Below are 25,479 nucleotides of genomic sequence, written 5' to 3'. Positions count from 1 at the left end.
CCCCCAGTATGTCTGGACCTGAGTCGGGGCGGGCAGCTGGCCTGCTGTGCCGGCAGAGTGTTGGGGCTCCCACAGGCGAGCGCCGGGGAGGCCTAGGACTGCGGAGGGGCCGGTTCCCACTGGCTCTCCCCCCGCAGTCACTCCCCAGGCCCTTGGCGTGGCTGGAGCAGGGCCGTGGCAGGCCTCGGGCAGCAGTAGAAGTTACATTTCTGGGGCCAAAGAGACAAAGGCCGGGGAGCACCAAGAGCGGAAGAGGAGCTCGGCCACCTCTGTGCCCGGGTCAGCCTGCGTAGACTCCAGGCCGCCTAAGCGACCGTGCCACAGCCCCTCCACCTCGGCAGACCTGTCACCTGTTTCCTGCCTGCAACTAAGCTTGGCTCATCCCCAGAACGTTCCAGGTGTCCCTCCTCCCTGTGCTCACACACCTGCCCTGTCCTGCTGCTCTTGCCTTCCCTGTGTTCTGTCTGCCGCTGCCCTGCTCTAGTCGCTCTGCCCCAGGAAGCCTGGTCTCCCCATCCCAGCTGACCCGAGCTTCTCCTTGCCCCTACCCCATCCTCCCTGACCGCTGCGGCCTGCTCCCATTGCCCGCTGTGAACGTGTCTCCCTGGCAGTTCCCCGGGACCCAGGGCTAGGGTACCTCCCCATCCCCAGCAGACCTGGGACAGACCCGAGCTGGGGCCTCAGTGACAACACTGCAGGTGGGGAGCTCTGCTCTCCTGGACTTCTCCCCTCCTTTGCCTCCTCCGAATTGAGCACTTGGACACGGGTGCAAGGAGGAAAAAGAGCGCTCCTTTATTCCCTGTGGGAAGGACTGCTCGGGAGCAGCCGGTACCTTTCCTGAGGGCAGGCTCTGTCTTGAGGCCACTGCGAGGCCAGGGCAGGGGTGGGGGCACTGCTGGCCCCGTGGACAGGACAGGTCCAGGCGGGGGCTACTGCCCCTTCTTAAAGCTTCTCCAGGTAGGAGCCAGGGACAAAGCCACGCTGCCCGTTGCGTTGCACTGTCCACCAGCCATCCTCCCCTTCCTGGATGACCTCCAGGATGTCCCCTGCAGAGATGTTCAGCTCGTCGGAATTCTGGGCAGGAGAATGAAAACGCATCAGGCTGACGGGGGCCTGCTGGGAGGGCCTCTGGCCAGGCGTTGCCCCCACCCCAGGCAGTAAATGCCAGCCTGTCTCCCAGGTGAGCTGTCAGCTGAGACATGCTGGCCTCCTGGGGCTGCAAGACAAGGCCACTCTGGGCTAAGGCAGCCCTGGAGACATAGGGTGTGGGGCGCCTCGTGGGGCTCAGCCTCTCGTCCCCTCTGGTTTGTCATTGTGGGCCTCCCACACACAACCTGGGGCTTCTTCCCCTGCTTCACCTCCCTGCCGCTCCCTTCCCCTCCCTGCTTCAGACGCGGCAACCTAGCAAGTCAGGGGGCAGGTGTGTTTGCCACGCCCTCACCTCTGCTAGCCCTTGTCATACAGGCACACCATCATTCTCCTGGGCTGTCTCCCTCTCCAGGGACCAGGCTTCGGGAGTCAGTGCAGCCCGCCGAGCCCCGAGGAGATGCTTAGCCTCAGTCCCAGTGGATCTGGAGTCCAGCTCTGTACTCCCTCACCTCAAACTGGGAGCAGATTAGACTCTCTGGGGATCTGGGCACAGCTACCCTGTGGCCCCTTTACTCATCCTCCCCTTGTGGGCTTCAGAAAATCAGCCCCGGCACAGCTGAGGGCCTCGTTCCGACCATGGCTTGTTCCGGGCGCCCGTGCTCACGGAGAACAAGGCCCTCACCCGTGGGTGCAGAGCCTGATCCTCAGATAGCTCCAGCTCCACCAGTGGCTGCGCGTGCGCGCACCTGCCTGTATACCGCGTGCGCTTGTGACCCAGGCCCTCGTGCCGTTCATCAGCTTTCACTCAGCAGGTCCGCACTGGGCCCCTCCCAAAGGCCAGGTGCTGTTCTAAGGGCACCCACCCCAGCCCACTCACAGTGCATGTGCCTACGTGTGAGCACACCCTTGGGCATACTGGTGCCCGCCAAGGAGGGGAGGGCGGGGGCCTCACCTGAGCTGTGTAGTCATAGAGCGCCCTGTAATCCTGGGCTGGCAGGGTGTGGGGTCCTGGCGCCTCCTGCACAGCGATGGCGGCATAGACACCCTCATTCCGATCAGAGGTGGGAGTCAGGGTCTCTGTGGAGGCTGAGAGCAGGGTGAGGCCTGGCACCCGCCCCTTACAAAGAACAGTGGTCCCTGGAGGCCCCCCCGACGTGGAGCTTCCCCAGACTTGGCTCAGCCTCTTCCCAACCCCCAACCTCCCAGCTGTTGGAAGGCCCATCTGTGCCAAGTAGGCATCCTCTCCTTCACCCCAGGTTGACAGTTGTCACCCCCAATTACCCGCAGAAGCTGCTGACGATGTTGTTTTGGGACTTCCATGCAGCAGTCCAGAGAACCTGGGGACAGGGAGGAAAGCAGGTGAGTCGGGGTGGGATGGGGGGAGTAGATGAGGCAGGGAGCCCACAGGGCTCCAGGGCTGGGGTTGGCCCTAGCCTCCAGGCACAGATGTGATTTATGGGGTGCCCCTCACCATGAGGGCTCCCTAAAGAGTGGTCCAGTGGCTCTTCCCCAGCTGCACTGTCCCACTCCCTCACCCTGTAGACGTCTTCTCAGTACCTGCTCCCTGCAGGGCCTAACTGGGGTCTCTAAGACCTCTGTGCTCCAGGGCCCAGGCCCTACACCCACCAGGCCCCTGCTCCAGCCTCCCCCATGGGCAAAGGAGCTGCCCCCTAGAGCTTGGCCCACTCACACCTCGCTAGGACCTTCACCAGCCTGGGCAGCCCAGCCGCTCCCCGACCACACAAAGTGAGGTCTGGGAGGCAGTGCTGGGCTAATTCACCCCTTCCCTCGTGCCTGGCTCAGACCTGGACTGAGCTGGAGTCATGGAAGTTTGTTGAATAAAAGAGAGGAAAAAAAAGGCAAGAAGCAAGAGGCAGAGGCAGAGGCAGACACTGGGGTACCTAGTAAGGAGCCAGATGTGGGTGCCCCGAAGCAGACAGTGCTAAGGGCTAAACGAGTAGAGGCTGATGCTACTTCCCCTGCTCAGGAAAGGCTTCCTGGCCTGGTGGGGTCAGGCCAAGTCGGCAAAGACTCAACTTTTTCAGGTAGAGACTGGAGTGCAAGGCATTGCCGGTGAATGGGAGAGGAGTGCAAAGGTGCAGATTGTACAGACAGGAATTTGGGAAGTGGAGTGGACCAGTTTGGGGTGTATAGGAGATAAGACTGAAATAGGGACCAGGCCAGACCCCCCAGGGGTCTTGAGTGCCCAGTAAGGGGCTGGGCCCATAGGAGGCTGCCCTGTAGTGCCAGAGACCTTTCCCAGGGTGGAAGAATCCAGGACCCCCACCTCCTTGCAGGGTTTGTGGAGCTGAGGGCCCAGGATGGAAACACATAGACAGGCATGCGTGGACTTGGCACACGTGGGAAGGCCTGATGCTAACTTGGGCCCTGCAGACTTAGTGCCTATGGCACTCCTGCCCCTGCCAGGTAGGGTTAACCCAGCACGGCTGGGGCTGGAGAAGCAGAGCTCGTCGAGGCTGTGTGTGCCAGGGTTGTCTACACTTTCGACTCCATTCCTCCCTCCACTCACTTACTGGCCAGTGGCCCCTGCCCCTCCCCATGGCCCTGCCTGGCTTCTGGTCCCCACACGGTGGTCCCTGCCTGTCCCCTCCAGCAGCCAGGCCTCCGCCTGTGGGACCTCTTTCCCTCTTTATCTTTCATCCTCATCAGGCCCCTTTCTGTCCTTTCTTGACACTGCCCCAGGTGAACTCTTCTGTCCCGTTGTTTAAGTGACCACCTGTGTTGGGATCTGGGTCCTCACTGGGAGGGCAGGGAGGTCTGAGTCCCCTAAGATTTTGGAATGATAGCGAGGGTAGGAATGCCCTCCTCCTGGGGTTCTTACTTTCTCAGCGTTCCCGGAGGAGCATGCCGTGGTGCCCACAAGCCTCTGCCTCCCAGGAGCCTTCCTGCAGGGTGGCTCCAGAGGCCTCAGAAATGAGCTGTCCTCAGAGGACCGGGAGCCCGTCACCTCCACCCCACCCACCTCTCAAAGGCAGGGCCTTCTCTGCACTGGGTTGGAGGGAGAGAGGAGGTCACGGAGGCCTGGGGGTGGGGGTGGGGGTGGGGCGCAGGCACCATGTGAAGCCCATGGACGCTCCTAGATGCACACAGATGGGGCGCTCAGGGAACTGGCTCCTGGGCAGGGGGGCTCCCTGAGAAGGCCATGGCACTCCCAGTGGGCTGTCACCGTTGTCACCCAAGGCCTGAACCAAGAGGGTCCTTAGGTCTGAGTCTGCCCCCAACACTCATAGGCCCTGGGCCTATAGGAGGTGTGTGACTTGTGCAAGTGACACGCTGGGGCCTGACACCAGGACCCTGGCACCTACCGCGGCCAGGCCAGGGAAGGGGCCCTGGAAAAACCTGGAGAATTCTCCAAGGGTACTGGCTGTAGGGCCTTCTCCTATGCCCTGATCCCATGCCAGTGGGAGAGGGTTACCACTGCAGCCTGACCGTCCAAGGCTCCAACCAGGCTAGCAGCAGAGGCCAAGGGGTCAGCCAGCCTGGGGTCTCCGTGGAGCTCTGAGCATAGTCGCTAGTGAATAAGGGGGCTGTGATTATTTAATGCCTAGGTCCCCTCGGGCTGAGGGTGTCATGAGATTAGATTGAACCTGTCTTGTCCCCGAAGAGTGCCCAGCGCCTAAACCCTGCACCAGGCACACAATAGATGCCCAGTAAATACGTGTGGAAGAGCCAGTTGCAGGAGGAGAGGCTGGCCTCCCTTCCTGGCAGCCCCCGTTCCCCACCCCCGGCCCCACCCTCTGTATCCCGTCCGGCTGGCATCCAGCAGGCGGCTCACCTCTTTATCATGCCACAGGACGGCTGAACGCCAGGGCTGCTGGACAACGGGGCAACCTCCCGATCATAGTAGTTCTGGTAGGGCACTGGAGCTGCAGGCAGCAAGCGCATGAGGCCCAGGGTGGCAGGGGCAGGGCAGGCAGGACCTGTGCCACTCGACACCCCATCCTCTCCCCATCCGGAGACCCAGACTGGGGCCCCGCCTTACCATCCTTGCCCTGGCCACCCTGGTGCTTGAGGAGGGGGCCCGCTCCCTTCCTAGAGAGATCTCACTGTGGGTACCACCAAGACCGAATAGTCTAGACTCAAGATTTAGTGGTACCAAGCAGGCTGGAGCAGCTGCTCCGGAGAGGCTTCCTGCCTCTGTCCCTATCCTCACCTCCCCCTCCAGTGTCAGTGTTCTTAAGCTCTGCTCATCCTCTATCGCGGATGAGGCGGCAGGCTAAGGACCCAGCCAGGGGACTGCACTGTCCCTGACCCCTTCCCCGGGCCTGGCCAAGGCTTCTCCACCCAGAAGGGAGCTGTGAGCCACCCCAGTTCTGTCCTGGCAGTTGAGGCTCAGAGAACCTGGGCCAGGCCTAGGGAAGGCGGGCCTGGACCCAGAGGCTGTGCTGCCTGTAGGTGGGCCTCACCTGGGGGCTCAGTGCCCGTGCTCTTGGCCTGGATGAAGCTGTCTATGTCGGCGTCCACGCTGCAGCCTTCTAGCGTCACTCGCACCTCTTCGTAGAGCTGGCGGCAGGGAAAAGCAGAGGTTGAGGGGCCAGGCCTCACCTCCATGCCCGCATTGTCAAGCCTGCCCCCACTTTGGGTCTGAACTCTGACCAGGGGCCTTGAGGTGTAACTGCCCCAGGCCTGCCTGAGGGGTTAGAGCCCTGGCTGACAGCTTCTCCTGTTTCCGGAACACCTACTGTGCACAAGTTCCTTTGCAAGGGATTCACCCCACTCCTGTTCTCTGAGGTGGACACTACTTCCTCATTTTACAGATGAGGAAATTCAGAGGAGAGTGACTTGCCCAAGGTCACAAAGCAGGAATTCAGTGTGCTGGGCTTTGGATCCGGTATGAGAGGATTCAGAGCCCACACTCCTTCCTCCGCTACAAGGAGGTCACCAGGTGGGCTCAAGTCATTTGGGGAGAAAACCCCCAAAACTCCTCACCCCATGGGCAGAAGGGGTTAGGCAAGTAACAGCAGCGGGCATCAGGGAGCCAGGGCTGCCATGAGAGAAGGAGCTCATAGCTCTAGGACTGCAAGGCCCCTGGCAAGGGAGGTGGTGGCCCCTCTCTGCTGAGGAGGACCCACCCAGCCCACCGGGCATGTAGAACTCAGTAAGGGGGAACCAGGACACCCTGGAGATGTCTGGAGACAGAAGAGGGACTGGACCTTGGCTCCTGCAAGCGCCAGGCCTGGAGCAGGGCAACCGAGGGTCCCCCAGCCTCTCTGTAAACCTCTGAGGTGCTGTGTCCACCTCCCTTCCCCATCCCAGCAGAGGGAGCATGTGCTCTGTGGCTCTGATAGCAGAGCCAAGGCCTTGGAGCAGGGGTGAGCAGAGAGGGCAGATGCCAGGGTAGCCACAAAGCCCAGTCTGCAGGCAGAGAGGCTGTGGCCCTTTGTGGTACTGAGTTCCCTGTCCTCGGGGCCTGGGGCAGCGGCTCAGCGCTGAGGTCGGAGACCCCTGAGGCCGGAAACCCCTGAGGCCAGGGCTCGGACCACAGAGGACTAGGTATCTGCTGACAGGCTCAGGTGGACCTGGGTGCGCTGTTGCTAGGAGGCTGCCCTCTCCTCACGCCCCCTCCCACTCCCTACCCCTCCCTGCCCTCAGCCCCTACCTCGTCATCCTTGACGCACTGCATGGAGAGCTGGTTGCAGTGCACCCACAGGGCGTTGCGGAGGATGGTCAGCCGGTCAAACTCTTGCAGCTGAAAGGCCTGGGGGAGAAGGAGGGTGGCTGCTGCAGGGCTGGGCCAGGCCAGGCCCCACTCAGCTCAGCTGGGGCTGACCAGCCAGACCCCTTCTGCTGAAGCCAAGCCGAAAGGAAAGTCTCTTCCTGGGGGTCCCCACCCCCACCTCTGTGCCAGCTCCTGAGGCTTCTGGGAAGGGAAGTTGAACTGCCTGTGGGCTTCCTGCCCCGTCCTTCCTCCAGGCCCCACCATACCCCTGGGGAGTGTCTTAAGAGGAGCCCTGGACCCTGAATCCTGAGGCCTGTCTCCCAGGCCCTGCTCATCAGCAGAGCCCAGGGAAGCTATGGGTTTTGTCTGAGCCTCAGTTTCGGCTTCAGCCAAAAGGGGTGAAGGATGCCTGCCTGCAAAAGGGGACCCAGAGCACAAAGCCAGGTGGTGAGCTCCCTGGGGGCAGGGACTCAGCACAGGGCCTGTGGAGTGAGTGGATGAGTGAATGAGTGAAGGAATGATGCCTTTCCCCCACCGCTGCCTCATTTGCCCCCGTGAAGCGGCTGGAGCAGGGACGGGCGTCTTTCCCGTTTTGTAGCTGGGGAAACAGGCTCCCCGCCTCGAGTGTCTCTCACCTCACAGGTGGCCCGGTGCTCCTGCTCCCACTCGCCCCGCACCTTCTCCAGCTGCTCGATGTTCTGCCTGTACACTCGCTCTGGAAGCACAGCCAGTGCTCAGGGAGGCCAGCGGCCTAGACACCCTCCCACAGCCCACCCCTTCGCTCCTGCAGTGCGCCTGCCCGGAGTGCCCTCCTCCTCAGAGACACCTGCCCTGGCTGCTGGTGCTACATCTGAACGCTCATAAGGCCACCCACTCTGGTACTGCCCTTAGGGTGACTCTCAGCTCCCCCTGTGGTCCAGCTGCCTGGGGCCGGAGCAGAGCCTCATACACCCAAGGTCAGAATCTGGGCCTCTCACCATCCCCAGGTCCCACCGTCTCACTTTCCAGATGGGAAACTGAGGCTCAGAGAGGGCAGCCCTGGAGGAGGGGTGAAGGGGAGCATTGGGAGCTATTGGGCTGGGAAGCCAGCAGGCTTGGACCATGACCTCTGTCCCCCCAGCCAAGGGAGCAGCTGGGTCCTGGGAAAGGCAGCGCTAGCAGAAGGGAGAGCCTTCCCAGGGGAAGGGAGCAACGGTAAGCCCTCTGTCCTAGGAGTTGTGTCAGCAGAGATAAGGGGTGTTGGGGTCTTCTGGCATCAGGAGAAGGATAGAGGAGACAGAAGCCCAGAGAAGGCTCTGATGTGTTTCAGTGTATGTAAGAGAGAGAGAGGTGTGTGCGATGAGTGGGCCTGTCTCCCTTGATTGTGCTTGTGAAAGTCCTGGGCCCTGGAGCCAGATGGCTTGCGTTCAAATACAGTTACCACCACTTATTGGCTGTGTGATCTTGGGCAAGTTAATTAACCTCTCTGTGCCACAGTTTCCTGGTCTGTTAAAAAAAGGGGATAGTAATAGTGACCACCTCGCAGGATTGTTTTGAGTGTTAGTTAAAACATGCAAAGCACCAAGAACAGTCTTGGCAAATGTGAGAAAACGAATGTTTTTGTTTTACTTGCATAAGTTTGGAAATGAGAGTGATGAGCGTGACTGTGTCGCCAGGGTGAAGGAAGTGTGCTGTGGGGGAAGGAATGTCCAAGCCACCCCACCCCCTAAGCTGAGGAGGTGGGCTAGCCACGTACCTGCCTCCATGGCTGAGTCCTTGCACTGCTTGGCTTTGTTCTGGCTCTGAGGAGACAGAGGGAAAGCAGCACTGAGGCCCCGCCCCCGGGAACCCCCCAGCCCAGCCCTTGGGCTCCGAGCCTCCCTGGGCAACCCTGAAGGGACTCTGTCACCCCCTCCCTGGCCACGCAGGGGGACACTCAGGAGCCAACTGGGGGCAAGTTCCATCATTAACTCCAGCCTCACCCTACAAAGGCCCACAGCCTGGTTCCAGTAAAAAAGGAATAAAACAGAAACCTGCACTTCATGCAGGTACATGTGAAAACTAGATGTTGAGACCTAGAGGGAGAAATGTAGACCAGGGGCCGGGCCCTGGGGCCCCACGCCCACTGCTGAACCCACTGGCTGAGGCTGGGGCTCTGTCCCTGACTTGCTGCCACCAACTTAACTGCAGGCCCCGCCCTCTCTGGGCCTCAGCTTTCCTGTCTGTGCAATGGGCAAAATGTGTTCTTGAGCCGTCGCATCTCTGACACTCCCACCCTGGCCAAGAGGCCAGAGCAGTCAAGAACTTGGGTTCTGGACAACCTGGGTTTGGGTCCTTTCTCTGTTTCTGCCTGGCCCTCAGACCTTGAACAAGTCACTTACCATCTCTGGGCCTGTTTCCTCTCTGTGACATGGGCCTACTGAGCCCTTCTCCAAAGGGTTGTGTGAGGGTTAGCATCTGCTCTCATTGCCCTGTGAGCTCTGGGCCTGGGCTGCAGTGGGCCTGCTCTGAGGAATGGGTCCTTGGGTGCAGCCTGGAGATGGCAAAGGGGATCAAGCTGACTCTGTCTATCTAGACCCTGAGATTCTAGGAAACCCATCTCACAGATGGAGGGATGAAGGTTCAGAGAGAGGTGAGCAGCCAGGATATCCCAGATGCAGACCTTGCCTTGGAGTGTCTGTGGCGCCCCTTCCCTCCCTCCCCACCCTGCCCCAGCCCTGTGACACCACATGGCCTCAGTGGCTCCACGCACCTTCTCCACCTGCTTCTGTTGACCATTGGCGCTAATGCGCTCGAAGGCCTGCTCGGCGTCGTCTGCATCTCGGCACTTCTGCTCATATGTCTTCTTGGACTGGGGGGTGTGGAGGGGCGTGACTTGGGGGCCCCAGAGTGAGGCTCCTGAGCCCAACCTCCCTTCTCCCTGTTGGGGGCTGTGGATGGGTTGGGGGCCTCCTCACCAGGGACAAGGATTTGGGGATCCAGAATGGAGATGGAGAAGGGAGTCTTGTTCCCAGGCCCCTTCCCAGTGGGGACAATGTAGCCCTGCCCGCAGCCCCAGCCTCTTCAGAGGTGTGGTCACATCAAACCGCCAGCAGGGCCCTGAAAATGCCATGCATCATCAAGATGCCAGCCTCTGCACACGTGGTGGAGCTATTTTTCTCCTTACTCAGTGAACTAGGAGACACAGCTCAGGGGTCCCTTCACCCTCTGCCCCTGGAGTCCCCAGCTGACAGCCTGGATGACCCTGTAGACCACTGTCTGGGACTGGCTGCTTGCCCATCAGTCAGGAGCCCCCCAAGGTCAGGGCCTGGGCCAATCTGCATGGCACCCTGGGAGCAAGTGCAACACCAAGAACCCGACAGGCCACTGTGCCTGTTGCTGGATGGAGGCCTGAGGCAAGCCCTGTCCCAGGTGCCCAGTCCAGGGCTCCTGGGATCCACACCCTGACTCCTGCCACCCCTCCAGGCCTAAGACCCTGGCACTCACCTCCATGGCCTTCTTGTGGAGCAACAGCTTGCTCTTCTGGACACGGTCCATGATGGCCTCATACTGCAGGGGACATGAGGCTCTGAGCTTGGGGCCGTGGCCTCAGGACACTCCCTTAGGCCAAGAGGACAGGGTGTCCTTGGGATGAGGCCCAGCATCCCTTCCTGGCTCTGAAGGGGGTGGTGACAAGATGCCCTCCCTCTCCCTCAGCCTGCTCTTTCACAACTACTGCTCAGAACAGAAAGCTAGAGGAGCCCGGGGCATGGATACACATGGTGTATCCTCTCCCTGCAGACCCCAGCCAGGACTTGGTCTCTAGCCCGGGAATACCCAACCTACCTACATGCACATGTGCACACACACGCACGCTGTCCTTCACTCACAAGCCTCTGTACCCACTCAAAGCCATCATACCCCGTGTACACACGCTGGCACACACACACACACAGAGTTACACACACACACACACAGAAGTAAACGTTAACAGGCCCCCACGCTCCCACCTGCATACACAAGGCCTTCACAGAGCAACCTCAGACACCACTCACAAGTACACATACGCACACTCTCCCATGTCCGCCACACACAGCCGTGGGCCCTGTGTACACACCCCAGACTTGGTCATGGTCACACGCTGGTGCACACGGGGCCCCTGCACCTCCACCTCGCCTCCCAGGCTCCTTGTACAGACGGAGAGGATGGAACTCGGCCTGGACAGAGATTGGCTATAAGGAAAATTGGAAATGAAACACCTCTCGTGTTGGGGCTGGAGCCGGTTTGTGCCTGGGGTCTCAGTGGGGCCGGTGCCAGCGGGGAGACCTCAAGAAGCCACCTGGTCACACACAGACACACTGAAACATATGCACATGCTCACAGGTGTGCAGAGGTGTACTCACGTTCTCCTGGGTGCACACCCACGTCCACGCATGCACACACGTGTGCACACACACCCAGGCAGCCTTCCCCGCACACTACATCACGGCTGTCCTTCGCTTGTGGGGGCCCTGATCACACCGTGGAACTGTCCCTCTGTCCAGAACAGCTTTTTCAGACATCACAGCCCCACTGGCCACAGGAAAGCTCAAAACAGCCATCCTGGGGCCTCGCTGTCACAGTAGATGCTCTGCAAGCAAGTCCCAGCTCAGAGAGGTCGCCTGCTGCAGCTCCTTAAGGCTGGGCCAACTTCTGGGGCTGGCTTGGAGGACCCATTGTCTGCTCAGGAGCCCAAATTTAGAATCCTGAAAGCCTGAGGCCCCAGCTGGCCAGATAGACAGACAGGGAGTAGAGCCACACTAAATTTCTGTGGCCAGAGCTACTAATCGGAGCCAGCACCCTGCCTGTGAAGACTGCAAGGGGCCTAGTTCTGGGCTGGGTCCCCCAAAGCTTGGGAGGTGGACATAAGTGTCCCATCCTGCAAGAGGGAAACTGAGGCACAGAGAGGGTAAGTGGCTTGGCCAGGACACCCAGTCCCAGCCTGGCCCCAGCCATGAACTGTTGCCCTCTTTCCCTTCACAGCTCAGTTGTGTGGAATTTTCCATTTTCAGTTCTTTGGACAGTTTACAATGATGCTTCCTCTCCAAGCAAGAAGTGCTCCTGTGCCCTGGCCTCTCCCACCCTGTCCAAGGCACCAACCACGCTCATCACTAAGGCCCTGAGAGGCTGATCATGTGCCCGTACCTGCCTTCCCAAAGGGCCACGTGCTCAGCCAGTCAGAGAGTCTCAGGCTTGGGAGGGGGCCCTGGGACACAGGAGTCACCAAGCCCACCTCCCATCCAACCTCTGCAGCTTCCCTGACAAGTAGCCTCCAGCCTCTGTTTGTATACTTCCCATGATGGGGACCTCACTTCCTCTCCATGTAATCCCTCCATCTAGGGACAGCCACACCCTACAGATGGGTGAACAGTACCTTTGGATGCTGAGGTAGGCTCGGCAGCCCCCACTCCCCACAAGTTCTGTCTGTTCCCTTCAGCCTCAGGCAGCCCTGCAGAGTGGCTGCCGTGACTGACCCCCAAGTCTTCCTTTCTCCCAGGTAAACAGCCCTGATCCTTGGGCTCAGGACCAGTTTCTGGTGACTCCCCGACTTAGGTTGCCTCCTTTGGATACCCCCAAGCTGTCATGGACCCTCTATAGCCTGTTGTAGTAGGATGATCAAAAAGACCAAGGTCTTTCCCTCTTCCTGGCCTGAGACAGCTCAGGGGGAAGACCCCCAGTGGGGCTTTCAGGCCCGAGAGCTGGGCCCTGGTCCCAGTACCAGGCGTCTGTCCACAGCCCCCTCTCCTCCTTCAAATCGCCATCACTCACAAGCCTGGGGTGCTGCCCATCGGGAGAGCCCGTCCCCTACTGCCTCCACAGCGACAACAGCCACCGCCCACTCGAGGCCCATCCCCGTGCCCCCTTACCTTCCTCCTCTGCTCCTTCTGCCTCTCACGAAACTCCTCCAGGCTCCGCAACTCCTCACGCAGGGCCAGGGCCAGCTGGATGTGGGAGCTGCCCACATTCTCCATTTCTGGGGGCAGAGTAAGGACGGTGGTCCCCGGTGTCAGACCTGGGGGGCCCCAACCACTCACATATTCGCCCCTGCCTGGGCCAGCCCACCCCAACCCCACAGCTCATCTCTGTCACCCCCAAGTCCTCCACCAGCCTCGACTCCCGGCCAGCATCCATCCGTCCCCACCGATGGGGGATCTGGTGTTCCCAGAAGGTCCTGTCACCCCGCAGCCTGGCGTGGCGAGCAGGCGGGACTTACGCTGCTTCAGAGAGTCAAAGGAGGCCCTCAGGGAGCTGTGAAACAGAAAGACCAGGGTCAGCAGGAGGACAGTGCAGGGGAACCTGAAGTCCTGGCTGGGCCCGGGGACTCTTATTTTGGTGGGAGGGCCCTGGCTCACTCACACACGCTGACCTAGACCCTGGGGACCCTCTAGCCAGACCATGACGTTCCGCTCAGAACTCAAGCTGGGATTTCTGGAACGCAACGCTCTCTCTTTGGAAATTACAAAGCAATCAAACCTCCCACTGTGGCAGAATGCTCTTGGCTTCTGCACATCTTCAGGGCCCTCCCTCGAAGCAGGAGAGGGTGGGGTTCAGACCTGGCAGGTGGCCTGAGGACATTTTGGAGGGGGCTGTGGGGGAAGAGGGGGACAAGCAGGGCAGAGGTGATGGAGGGGAGAGATGTAGGGGCCTTAGGACAGGATGAATAGGATGTACAGGTGAGGACAGCGAGAAACTGAGGGGCTCCCTGGTCCCTGGCTAGGTGGCTGGGGGGATGGTGGTGACACCTCTGAGAGGGGCCCAGGAGGGAAAATGGGGAGTTACTTTCGGGTGCACTAAGCTTGGGGTGCCTGAGAAAACCCAGTAGGAGGAGTCAGGCGGCACCAGGTGGCCAGTCTGAAGCAGACATGCAGACACTGCCCACTCCAGAGAGGGCACCAAGGAGAAAGGGAAGGGAAGGGGCTGGCTGGGCGTAGGAGGTATGAGGGGGTGATGCCCAAGGGTAGGGTTGCCAGATGGAGCAAATAAAAATACAGACCACCCAGTTAAGTTCAAATTTCAGATAAATAACAAATAGTTTTTGAATGTAAACATGCCCCATGTAATATTTGGAACACACTTCAATTTTAAAAATATTTGTTGTCTATCTGAAATTTAACGGGGCATTCTATATTTTATCTGGCAATCCTGCCAGGGGGCTGTCTCCCAGAGCTACAAACAGAGTTGAGATCTGAGCAAAGATGTCGGAGCCCACTCAGGGCCCAGTCTTGTCTGCTGCTGATGGGTAAGGGGCACCATGAGTGGCCCTTGGGTCAGAACAGGACTGACGGTAAAGTGCTTCACCCCAGCCCATCAGCTCTCAGGGGCAGGGGCCTCTCAGAGGGGTGAGCTCCCCCTCCTGGCAGAGGAGGGAGGTGACTTGGAATCCCAGGCTAGGAACCTGGGTAGGGGCTTCCTGCTCTGGACTCCTAGGTGCGTTAGAAGCAGACCCTGGAGCCAGACGGCCTGAGTTCAATCCAAGCTCTGCCACTCACTCTCTGTATGACCTTGGGCAAGTTACCTAGCCTCTCTGGGCCTCAGTTTCCCCTTCTGTAAAATGGGGATAATAGCACAAACAGAATGGTTATGAGGATTAAATGAATGTATATGTATAAAGCACCTCTGACCCGGTGCAAAGCAGAGGCTTTACAAGGGTTGCTGTTGTGTCATCCTCCCCTGAGTCCACTACTGCACACCCTGACCTGGGGGTCCCCCAGGCCTCTTAACCTGACCTGAGCTATACCTCCAAAATGCCCCACCTAAGAGCTTACTGCATGCCCCCTCTTATCAGAAACCCCCACTGGATTTGCCTTCAGGTAGGGGGTCCCCTTGAGGCAGCCCCATAGATTGGGCTCCTTTTCCCCCCCACTCCCTGCAGCCCTGTGGGTACCAAGACTCCAAGTGCACAGAGATGGTGTGTGGAGGTTGCAGATTGGCCCTGAAGTGAGGCTTGTCTACCTCAAGGGTAAAATTCTCTGCCTGTGTTTATGTCCCCTTAACTCCCCCCTCACCAGGACGCCTGAGGAGCCACAGTCAGTCGAGGCCGATAGGGAAACTGAGGCCCGAGCGTGGCCAGGCTTGCTGGGGTCACACACAGGCAGCGGCGAGGATCCTGTTGCTGGCCGCATCCTGCTGAACCCCTCCAGCCTCTCTGCGGAGCAGCGCGCCCGCCCACTGGTGGCCATATGGCCACATGACACCCAGTGAGACAGCCCTGCCCACCCGCCTGCATTTCCCCACAATCCTTGCAAGGCAGGCTTCACAGGGGGGCTCCCTCCTCCCATGGGGACAGTTAGGGAAACTGAGGCCATGGAGGAGCAGCAGACCAGCAGCAGCAGCAGCATCACCTGGGAGTTTGTTAGAAACGCAGATTTCAGGCTCCACCCCAGTCCTCCTGAAGCAGAAGCTTGGAAGAGGGGCCCAGCACACTGTGTCTTAACAAATCTCCAGGTGCTGCTGATGTACGTTCAGATGCTGGCCTAAATTACGTAATCCTCACAACTCTGCGAGGCAGGGAGGGTACCATCATTATCCACGTTTTACAGATGAGAAAAACAAGGGTCAGAGAGGTAAAGAAACTGACCATGGCGACACAAGTGGTGAGAGCTGGAGCCTTCTGCTTCTTACCAGAGGAAGGAAGGGGCGATTGCCATGGTGACCCCACCTGCCCTGGCGGGGGGTGGAGAGGTCAGGACTCTTCTCTGACAGAATTGACACCTTGCCAGTGGTTACACCTCCTTCTCACACACTCATCTCCTGCCTCAGTCTCCCCGTCCACGGTTAGAGCCTCTCTAGGTCCAGTATGGCCACTTCTCCATGCCCCATCATGACCCACAGCATGACCACACCCTGCCCAGACCCCTCCCATAGGCTGGGGCTTGCACACCCACTGCCTGGTCCTCAGCTCCTTTTAGACTTCACACCTCACAGACACCTCAGACTCAGAGTGTCCGAAACTGGACTCATCACCCTACAAACCTGCTCCTCTTGCAGGGCTCCCTTCTCAGCAAAGGCACCACTGTCTACCAGGTTATGCACACCAGAAACCTACGAGCCGCCCTTGGCTCCACCCTCCTCCCCCTCCATTACCTTCTTTTTCACTTCCCAAATCTCCTGTCGGTCCACCTCTCACTGCCACCACCCTAGCCCCTGCCCCATCACCTCCAACCCTCCAGCTTCACTTCTCACCTGTTATGCCTGTTCTTTGGCCACCTACCAGTTCCTTCTATATGCCATGTTCCTTCTTGCGCAGGGCCTTTGCACATGCTAGTTCCCTATGTGCGGCATCTTTGCCTGGCTTCCTCTTCTGTCCCTTCGGAGCACTTGTTCCTATTGTCATCTTGGGTTGATACCTTGAGTGTCTGTCGCAGCACTGAACTGTGAGGCCACTGAACAGCGGCAATGCCTGGTTCTCCTCCCCATTGTCCCTAGGATTACAGCCCAGAGTGATAAGTTCCAAGGCCTTTCTCAACGCCAAACCACTCAGGGAAACCATGACCAAGATTTCCCAGAGCTCTCCTCTACCGTGTCTCCATCACATGTCAAGGATGGGGACCCCTTGCAGGCCTCTGACCTCTGTTATCAGTCACCAGTGTCCTCATGTGTAACTCATCCCATTGCCCTTCTCAACCCGTGTCTCGGGGCACTTAGCCTGGAATTCTGTTCCAAACAGTCTGAATTTCCAGTGTAAATGTCTCCTTCTGTACTTCTGTACCACCATGTGACACGCACCATCTCGTGGTCCCTGCTTTGCCATCCCACCCCCTGCGCACCTGCCAGCCAGGAGGCTCCTGCCACCCAGCTCACAGGAGATGGGCCTCTTGCTCCCCTTGCTGGAGGCTGGGCCTGAGTGAGCTGACCTCAGAGGAGCCCTGATGGGAACCGGGCCCGCCTCTGTCCCTCCAATATCCTCAGTGATACCTTCATGCTCTGAGCTCAGAGGAAGAGAGATCATGAAAAAAAACCCCTCTCTTTTGACAGGAAAACACAGCGTTTTAGGCTGTGGCAAGTGGGGGTGAAGCACGGACGAGAGGGTGTGAGGACTCAGGTGGGGGCCGTTGTTGCTCGCGGTTACTGCAAAGGGGCTCGCAGGAAGCTGCCCCCAGCCCTGCCTCAATTCCCCTTTATTTCCTGAACCCCTGCCCCATGCAGCTTCTGCAGCTTGTGGCACTCAGCACCCTACGTGGCGCAGGATGAACAAGAGTGGGGGGAGGTGACAGCTTTCTGGGGGAGGCAGTATTTCAGCCAGACCTCGCAGGGGAGAAATGAGGGCAACAGCCAGAGCAAAGGCCCCAAGGTTGGAAGGAGAGTCAAGGTGAACTTTCCATAAGGGCTGGATGTGTGGTTTAGATGTTATGGATAAGCCCCCTGCACCCACCTAGCGCTTCTTTAAGATGCATTGAAAGGGCTTGTGAGGATCCCTCGAGTTGGGGACCAGGTCTTATTTGTGTGTCCTCCATTGCCACTGCCCAGCAGATACTTGCTGAGTTAATGTGTGAAGGAGGAGAATGCTAAAAGTCACTTGAAGGTGGGAGTAACCTCGTTTTAATATATGTGGCTGAGTCTCTGGCCTTCTGACCAGTCTGAGGTCAGGGGATGACACACAAATGCTCTATTTCAGGCAGCAGCGGTGGGGAGGCTGGCCTGCTCCACCCTCTCAGCTCTCGCTGGGCTATTTCTGGGGTCACTTCACCCCTTGGCTTTTGTCCTCCTCATTCGCCCCATCCAGCCTATGCACCCCCAGCCCTCCGCCCACCCTTGCAGGGGCTGAGAATGAGCATCCCATGGGACACAGGGGCCTTGGCCACGGGGAGGCAGGGGGCTCCCGCTGACCAGGAGACGGGCCCTGGAGGATGAGCTGCCGGTCCCCACACGGAGCGGCCAGGCCAGCTTTGCCAGGTGCCAACCCCACACGGCTCCATGGCGACAAGGAAGCAACCCATGTTGTCATGGTTGCCACTCACCCTACCCACAAAGAGCCCTCCACGTTGGTGTGGGATGGGGCAACCTGGTCTAAGGCAAGACCCTGACAGGCAGGCAAGGCCAGAGTGCCTGGGAGAGCTTCCTGGAGGAGGTGGAGCATGAGAGGGCCCTTGGAGTGAAGTTCTGATGCAAAGGACTGGGGACGAGAGTGAAGTTACCCTCAGTGTGCTAGACCCTGGCTTCAGAACAGTGAGGCCCTTTATTTTACTTTATTTTAAAAATTCTGAATCCCTCCCAACTCAGCCTAGGGCATGGCACATAATAGGTACTCCATACATGATTGGATGGATGATGGATGCTTGGCCCACAGTTAAAGAAAGGAATGACTTAATGGTGTCACCAACCCTAGTACACGCCTTGTGGATCAACAGCCGTAATTTTTAAGTACCTACTGTGCATAGTCAGCTGAGCTGGGAGCTGCAAGGGGCACAGCCCGATGGGAAGCAGCAGGTGAGCTGGGATGGTCTGACTCCTGCCTCCTGACTCTCTGGCTCTGAATGCGCCCTGAGCTTTCCCACCTCCAGCCTTTGCCCGTGCCGGTCCTCTGTCAGGAAGGTGCCTTCCCTTCCTCTCCACCTCTCCCAGGAGGTGCCCTCTGCTCTGCCCTGCTCCTCTGGCCACCCCAGCTCGATGGGGAACTCGGGGCAGTGCTGGTATGCATGCACTGCTCCCAGCCTGCTCTGGAACCCGTGTGGCTGTGCAGCGGGGCCCCTGTGGGTTTTGTTCCTGCCTCTCCTTCTGCTGGTTAGGCTGAGTCTTAGGGCCTGGCCCTCCCAGCCCAGGCACCAGCTCCTCCTTGGTAGGCAGCAAGGTGGACCCTGACTCTCCTCCCGTCCCTGGCCTGGGGCCCCACCCTGGTGCTCCCACCTTGGATGGAAGCTGTGCCTCTAGGGACAGGGCCAGGGCCAGGGAGGGGCTGGGCCTCAGAGGAAATGGTCTAGGCTGGCCAGGCAGGCTCCTCAGTGTTAAACTAAACCGGGTGACCCCAATTTATCTTACTTATGGAGGGGCCCATGAGATCATAAAGACGCCTGCTGTTTATCGAGCGTCGCTGTGGCTTGGCGCTCTCTGCTTGACATTGTGACTGTCCAGAGCAACTCTTGGGAGTGATTGTCCCCTTTCACAGCTGAGGACCCAGGGCTCAGAGAGGGGGAGTGACCATCCCAGGGTCACACAGCATATAGGGCAGGGCAGACCTTGACCCACTCGGCTTCCTATAACCACGCAGGGAATCAGGGCTGCCCACAGCCTCGCCCTGGCCACTTCTGTACACCTCTCCACCCTTCCCACTGCCCACCTGGCTCCATTCCCACTTTATTCTCTTCATTGGTGGCTTCTCCTTCCTTATTTTAAGTCCCCCGTGACTCACAGCCCCCTGAGTGTGTCTCACGCAGTCCACCTCCAGCCTGACCTCCCACCGTGGCCCTGCCTGGAGCACCCTCTCCACTTCCCCCAGGAGGTCTCCTCTCTTGTTGGGAAAGTTCTCCTTTTCCAGCAGGCCTGGGAGGGCAGGAGGTGGGCAGGGACTCCCCCTGGGTCATGCTCCCTTGATTCCACCCCCTGCCTGGAAGACAAAGAAGGTCCCCACAGACTTCCATTCGTTCCTCACCATGTCCTGGGCCCTCCTCGGCACTCAGCCGGTATTCAACCTCGGCCCTGCCATCTTTATCTGCTCAACAGCCCACTGGAGTGGACAGATGAGAACCAAATTCAGAGAGGTTAAGTGACTTGCCCACAGTCACACAGCTCACAAAGGTCAAGCGGGGACTAGGGCTCCTGCATTCGTACTCCTGAAGCTGCTGTTCACACTTTGTGGTCCAACGCAGGACCCTTGGGCCTTGAGCATTCATCTCCCCTGGCTCACACCACTTTTCAACTTTCCTCTAGCCCTCTCCAAGTTTTCCCTGACTCCAGGTTGGAAGCAGGGACCAGCCAGGGTTGCCTATGTCTTTAGGAGACTTAGAGCGTGTTGTTTATTCAGACACTCAAATGAGGGGACCCGGTTCCGGGCTTTGCAGCTGACAGGGTCCAGGGCCACTTTCCTTGGGCAGAGCCAGACGCTTACGGGCCTGACCCCTGTGGGAGCAGGGGCAGGGGGCAGGGGTTGCTATGGCAGCCGCAGGCTGGGTGAGGTCTTGCGGCTCCGGGGTAGGAGGAGCCCTACCAGACTTGGAGTCCAGGGTCCTGTCTGCCCCTCAGCCTGGCTCGGTCCTCACCCAGCGGGGAGAGTCCACACGTCCTGAGGCAGCCCCTCCACTCCACTGTTAGAAAGTTCTCCTTAGCTGCCCTCCAATCGTCACTCTCTCTCCATCTGCGTCCCCGCCTGACAGTCCGCACACAGAGGCCCAGGCCCCAGGGCCAGAGAGGCCCAGCGGCTTCACAGCAGCAAGTGCCCTTACTGCCTCCCCTCCCAGCCACGCCTGAGCCAGCCCTGGACTCACATATTCCTCTGAGGAAGGTTGTACTGTCGTCTGCTCACTGATGAGGTAACGGAGGCACAGAGTGTCCGTGACCCCCCCACCAAGGTCCCAGGGCTGACGGGTGAGGAGCTGGCACCCCCGCCTGTGGCCACACGTCCCTCCTGGAAGCCTGAGCCGAGCCAATGCTGCGGGGTCTCCGGCAGCCAGTGGGGTCCTGTCACCTCCCCTCAGGGCTCTCAGGACTTGGATGGAGGCCGCCCAGAGGGTGCGGGCTGTGCTGCAGGCACCTGAGGACAGATGACCTCACCCCCTGCCCAGGGCCTCCCTGGTGCCCAGACTGCTGGCTTTTTTCCCACACGCAGAACCTGACCTCGCCCAGAATGCCTGACTCCCAAGAGAGATGCCCTCCAGGCACTCTACCCTGGGAGCCATCCAGACCCTCGCCGGCCCTCCCCAGTCCACCCCACACGGGGAAGCCCTAAACCCCGTGGAAAGTGCCTGGCGAAGCAGGAGGGGCCCTCTTACTTGATCTCTGTCTGGCCGCCTGCCTTCCGGGCGATTTGCACCAGGTCCTTCCCATACCGTTCCTCTGCTTGGGCCCTGCAATGACAACCCCTGGGCGCTGCATCTCCTCCACTTCCGCTGCCCGCAGCTCAGGCTCCGCCGGCGGCAGGAAGACCTGACGGTCCACCCGCTCTGGGGGTTGGCTGGCCGGCGGGCTCCTCCTTGAGAAGGTTAAGCCTCCAGCCCTTCGTCTAAATAAGTGTTGGCTAAATTCAAGGACATCTGGAGGAACATCAGATTATTTGCCCACTTTGGGGAGGCCCAGGTCGGGAGACACAGGAGAGTCGCGCTCCTGACTTCTTAGAGCGGGGGGGTGGGCCCAGCCGGCAGCTCGGCCGGGATGGGGGCTCGGCCACTTCCCAGGGGCTGGGGGGAGGGGCTCACCTCTGCCTCAGCAGCTCCTCCACGTCCTTGCACGTCTTCCTGCCATCCAGCAGCCGCTGCAGCAGCACCTCGTAGCCCGTGTGGGCCGTGAAGTCCCTGCACTGGAACACAGGACAGAGGGACGTGTGAGGGCCGCAGCCAGGCTGCGTGGGTCGGGGGAACGCAGACTGCAGCCTGGTGAGGACCCTGCTGACCTCCTCCAGCCTGGCCTCCCCATCTGCCCCGCTCTGCCCTATCCAAGAACGAGCTCTTGGGATTCAAGGCCTGGCTTTGAGACAGGTTGGGACCTGGGCCCCTTTGCTGCAGTGCTGCAGTGCTGGCACCTGGACACACCTCTCCTCAAGCTACAAAATACAAAGAAATTATATGGGACTAAAAATAACGGCGTGCATGTGCATTTGGGGCAAATTCTGGACCAAAAGATACAAAAGACCCAAGAAACCTCAACTGCCACTTCTGAAGAGCCGGGGGAGCAAAAGCAGTGGGTCAGGAGCAAAAGCTCGTTGCATGCAACACCAGCTAAGGGGCAGGCAGACCACCTAAGCCACCCCTCCAGCCCGACCCCTGGACACACCCCTACCCTCACCCCGTATAAAGAACAAGTTCTCCCCCCTTGAGCGAGCGGGCAAACAAGGGAACCTGTTGTTTGTCCTCGTTTCCCCCTGCTGTAGCAGGGGCCCCAATAAAGCCTTGCCTGAACTTCTTGTCTGGCCTCTGATCAATTTCTATTGATTAAGGAGGCCAAGAACCCTGGTCGGTAACAGCTTCACACAGGCACACAGTAGGTCCCCCATCTGTGGAGGTACCAGGTGTAGGTGAGCCCCTCGTGGATCAGAGCTCATAGTCAGGACACAGCAACTCTAATCTAAGACAGCCATGGGAAGGGTCCCCACAAAGGCTCCATGATGACAGCCTTATGGGGTGCCCGACACTGCTCACTCCTGTCACCTTCTCAATTACCCTCTTTATCTCAGGGGTCCAAGTGAGAAAACTGAGGCACAGATGGGTGAAGTGTACTCAGGGTGACACAGCTTGAAAGCAGCAGGTGTGGCATTGAACCCAGGCTGTCTTATTCGGGTCCGTGCCCTTCACCCCTGCACTCTAGAGTCTCTGCAGAGACAAGAGCAATTGCTGTTCCCTGATCATCCACTGTGTACCAGATGCCACGCCGGGCTCCTGCACCCATCTGCTGAGGTGGGCCTTGAGGGTCAGGGCTAGGGCACATCGTAGCACACACTTAGGACACACCTAGCACCCCAGGACACCCAGCACACCCTAGGTCTGCCTCTTAGCCAGGATGGTGGGGAGAGGGCCATCTTGGAGAATTCTCAGGACACAGCCGCCTCTCTGCCACCCGTCCTGCTGTTGATCTGACTCTCACCCCTGGAGTGGGTTCTGAGCTGCTGGTGTAGGACGTTGGGGGCGGGAGGTAGTACTTGAGGAGAAGGTGTTTTTCTTCAAGGTCTAAGGAGAATCAGACGTGGTAGAGAAGGGCAAAGATGCCACAAATTGCTCCAGATGGCCCCGTGCCAGGCCCAGCCCACCTTCAGCAAACTCAGAATAATGGAATCTGCAGGCCTGTAGGATGGTTAGGATGCCAAGCTCATACCCTCCTCCATAAGCAGCACTAGAAATTCCTGAGAGCCAGGTTCAGCTGCCTGCTGGGTGACAAGCAGCAGGCCTGGGCCTTGGCTGACTACTCAGAACCCCAGCAGGAGGAGGTCAACCCCCCAACCCCTGCAGGCCTGTCCACTGCAATGTCCAGGCTGGTGTGCACCAGGCTTCCATTTCTGTAGCTTTCACGGGCCACTTGCCTACTAACCAGGCAGCAGACCACGGCTTCCTGCCCCTCAGCCTCTGTCCTCCCTCCGGACCCCCAGGACTAAAGCCTGTGGCAGCCAGGGAGGAAAATGGATCTGCCCTCCCCCTCAAGAGGGTCACTCTGAGCTGGACACCAGTATTCAGGGCCAAATTCCATAGACCACCAGAACTGGGAAGCATCTTGTCCAGTGCCCCTCAGTCCTTGGGGAAACTGAGGCCCAGAGAAGGGAAGGACCTGCCTTAGGTCCTACAGGCAGAGGCAGGACAAGGATTTGGACTTGCAGGGCACCTGCTGTTACTCCCCGATGCCTCTGGGAGGGGGGCCTGAGCAGGGAGACGCTGACCAAGCCCAGCCCTGCAGCGGACGCTCTGCTCTTCCCTCCCAGCCCCATGCCCAGCTCCCACTCCCAGCTCCCACTCCCCAGGGAAACCCCACTGTCCTTACTGAGACCCCCAGAGTGGAAAGAGAAGCAAAAGCAAACCTACATTGGCCATTCTGGAGGAGGTGGCAGGCAGAGGGGTCCTGCAGGCTGGGTCCTCAGGAGCTCAAGTCCCCAAAACACTGCAGGCTTGAGAGTCTGGTCCAGCCCTGCTGGTGCCGGCAGGGGCTTTGGCCAAGTGAGCCACCGTCACAAGTGACTAGACTGTTCCAAGGAAGTGCCTGACTCCCTGGGGCCTGCTCCCTGCCAGCCTGTACCCCTCCTCCACCCCACCACTGCCTCTTCCTCCAGGGCTTCTGACTCATGGCTCAGAGCTGGGCACAGCCGGACTCAGGAAACTGCTGAGGAAATGAACTAACCAATCATTCAATCAGTTAATCAATCAGTCCTGCAGGCTTACTGTCTAAGGTCCAGCACCAGAGTCACCTCCTCCAGGGGGCCCATCCTGGCCTTTCCTCCCTGCACCTACCCAGCTCCACCCTCTAGGTGTCCAGGGCTCCCTTTCAGGGCCCTTGTTGACAGGCTCAGGCTGCCATTTCCACAGTGCAGAAGCTACCAGAAGGCAGGACCTCCCATCTCCTTCTGTCTACCTGCAGCCTCTGTCACCTGAGACCTGCCTGTGGCCTTGCCCTCTGTGAAATTGCCATTTATTGAGTCTACTTGCCACACACCATACCAAGAATATCACAGCTGTTTTCTTATTGAAAACACCACACACCCAGGGAGGTAAGGACGGTGATGAGGAGGAAAAGAACGGAAGTGACTGCCCAAGGTCCCTCAGCTGGTAAAGATCAGAATCTGGGATGTGAACCCAGGTCAGCTTGTTCCCAAACTCACATACCGACATCAGTCATTCAATAGACAGTGCAGCAACTCTTTTACATTTTGAAACATCAAAAAATGATTAAAAAAAAAAAAACTTTTGAAAACGATTTCCCAAATTCTCTGCCTCAAACCAAAGCTGTGTTTCGGTCTGTCATTCAGTTACCATGGATTCACAGAGGCCAGCTCTGTGCCCAGGCTGGGTCAGAGGAATGCCGCCCTGGAGAAGGGCCGGGCTGGCTCGGCAGACGAGCTGCTGAGAGCCGGCAAGCAGCCGGAGGCCCCGCCCTCACCATGTGGCACTAGGGCGATCTACCCCAGGGGAGGGCGCCAGGTGGCAGGCAGGTGCGGTCCCCTCTTTTGGGAGACCTCCCTCAAGCCAGATGTGGGACCCCAGGCCTTGCCGCCCACACTGTGTGGCCATTCTGGGCCTCCCTTTCCCCGTAGAGGGGTCAGATCGGGGCTGCAGGAGGAGGTGCTCAGGACAACTCTGGCAGGAGGAAGCATAGTCCTACCTCAACCTGAAGGCAGCGTGCGGGAGGCCTGGGTGCCGGGCCGTGCTCAGGGGCGGCCCACCTGCTCCCTTCTCTGGGTGGCTCTGGCTGTGAGCCACGGTCCAGGCCTGCCAGCTGGCCCCGGCCCTGCCATGCCCCCACTGGCCTTTGTACACACTGCCACTTCCTCCTTTTTACACCCATACAATGCTTGGTGGCTGCATGGGCTAGGCCACAGAGACCAGGGTGCCAAGCAAGCCACTTCCCTTCTCGGGACCTGGTTTCCTCACGGAGGAAGTGAGGGCAGAGGCCAACCTCTCCTGGCCCTGACAGCCCACCCTCTAGGGCACAGCCTTATCAGGGCAGATTGGCCGCCCAGTCAGGGAGGGGGCCCGGGCCTGGCCTGAGAGATTGGACAGAGTTCAGCAGACCAGATACGGGTTCACACCCCACCCTGTGGTCCTGGTCATTCTCAGCTTCTACTTCCCTCCCTGTAAAAAGAAGCCTAATTGTTCCCACCACCTAGGTTTGATCTGAGAAGCCAGTGACATAATGTACACAGATGAGAATAGTAAACGCAAGGTCAGAGGTTGCCCTGAGCCGGGATTACCCGCATTTTACACATGAGAAAAATGGAACCCAGAAAGTTTACCTAATCTGCTCAGGGGCCCTGAAGGGCACAGCAGGGATTTGAACCCAGCTCTCCCAGACCAGATCTTGGCTCATTCCCTCACCTCTCTGCAAAGCTCCAGGCTCAGTGGCTGTTCAGCAAGTGGTAGCTCCCCACGCCC

The 25,479-nt window shown here is 59.1% G+C and overlaps 1 protein-coding gene across 1 annotated transcript in view; it reads right to left on the bottom strand.

The window, feature by feature from the left end:
* Positions 1-809: 809 nt before the first annotated feature.
* The window catches only part of PSTPIP1 (proline-serine-threonine phosphatase interacting protein 1), a 39,101-nt gene continuing 14,431 nt past the window's right edge, over positions 810-25,479 (bottom strand). Inside the window, exons 6-20 of the mRNA XM_061181424.1 lie at positions 24,710-24,915; positions 21,112-21,212; positions 20,689-20,763; positions 12,981-13,015; positions 12,634-12,740; positions 10,235-10,297; positions 9,501-9,599; positions 8,505-8,550; positions 7,405-7,484; positions 6,710-6,808; positions 5,517-5,613; positions 4,886-4,976; positions 2,371-2,426; positions 2,042-2,175; positions 810-1,074 (exon numbers count right to left, since the gene is read on the bottom strand). Of these exons, the coding sequence (XP_061037407.1) occupies positions 943-1,074; positions 2,042-2,175; positions 2,371-2,426; positions 4,886-4,976; positions 5,517-5,613; positions 6,710-6,808; positions 7,405-7,484; positions 8,505-8,550; positions 9,501-9,599; positions 10,235-10,297; positions 12,634-12,740; positions 12,981-13,015; positions 20,689-20,763; positions 21,112-21,212; positions 24,710-24,915 (1,421 nt within the window). The 3' untranslated portion in view covers positions 810-942. The remainder of the gene's footprint in view (positions 1,075-2,041; positions 2,176-2,370; positions 2,427-4,885; positions 4,977-5,516; positions 5,614-6,709; positions 6,809-7,404; positions 7,485-8,504; positions 8,551-9,500; positions 9,600-10,234; positions 10,298-12,633; positions 12,741-12,980; positions 13,016-20,688; positions 20,764-21,111; positions 21,213-24,709; positions 24,916-25,479) is intronic.

Source organism: Eubalaena glacialis, chromosome 2, assembly GCF_028564815.1.
Source record: "Eubalaena glacialis isolate mEubGla1 chromosome 2, mEubGla1.1.hap2.+ XY, whole genome shotgun sequence".
NCBI classification, from domain to species: Eukaryota; Metazoa; Chordata; class Mammalia; order Artiodactyla; family Balaenidae; genus Eubalaena; species Eubalaena glacialis.
Note: the sequence above shows the minus strand (reverse complement) of the source record. Positions and strands in the feature narration are given on the sequence as shown.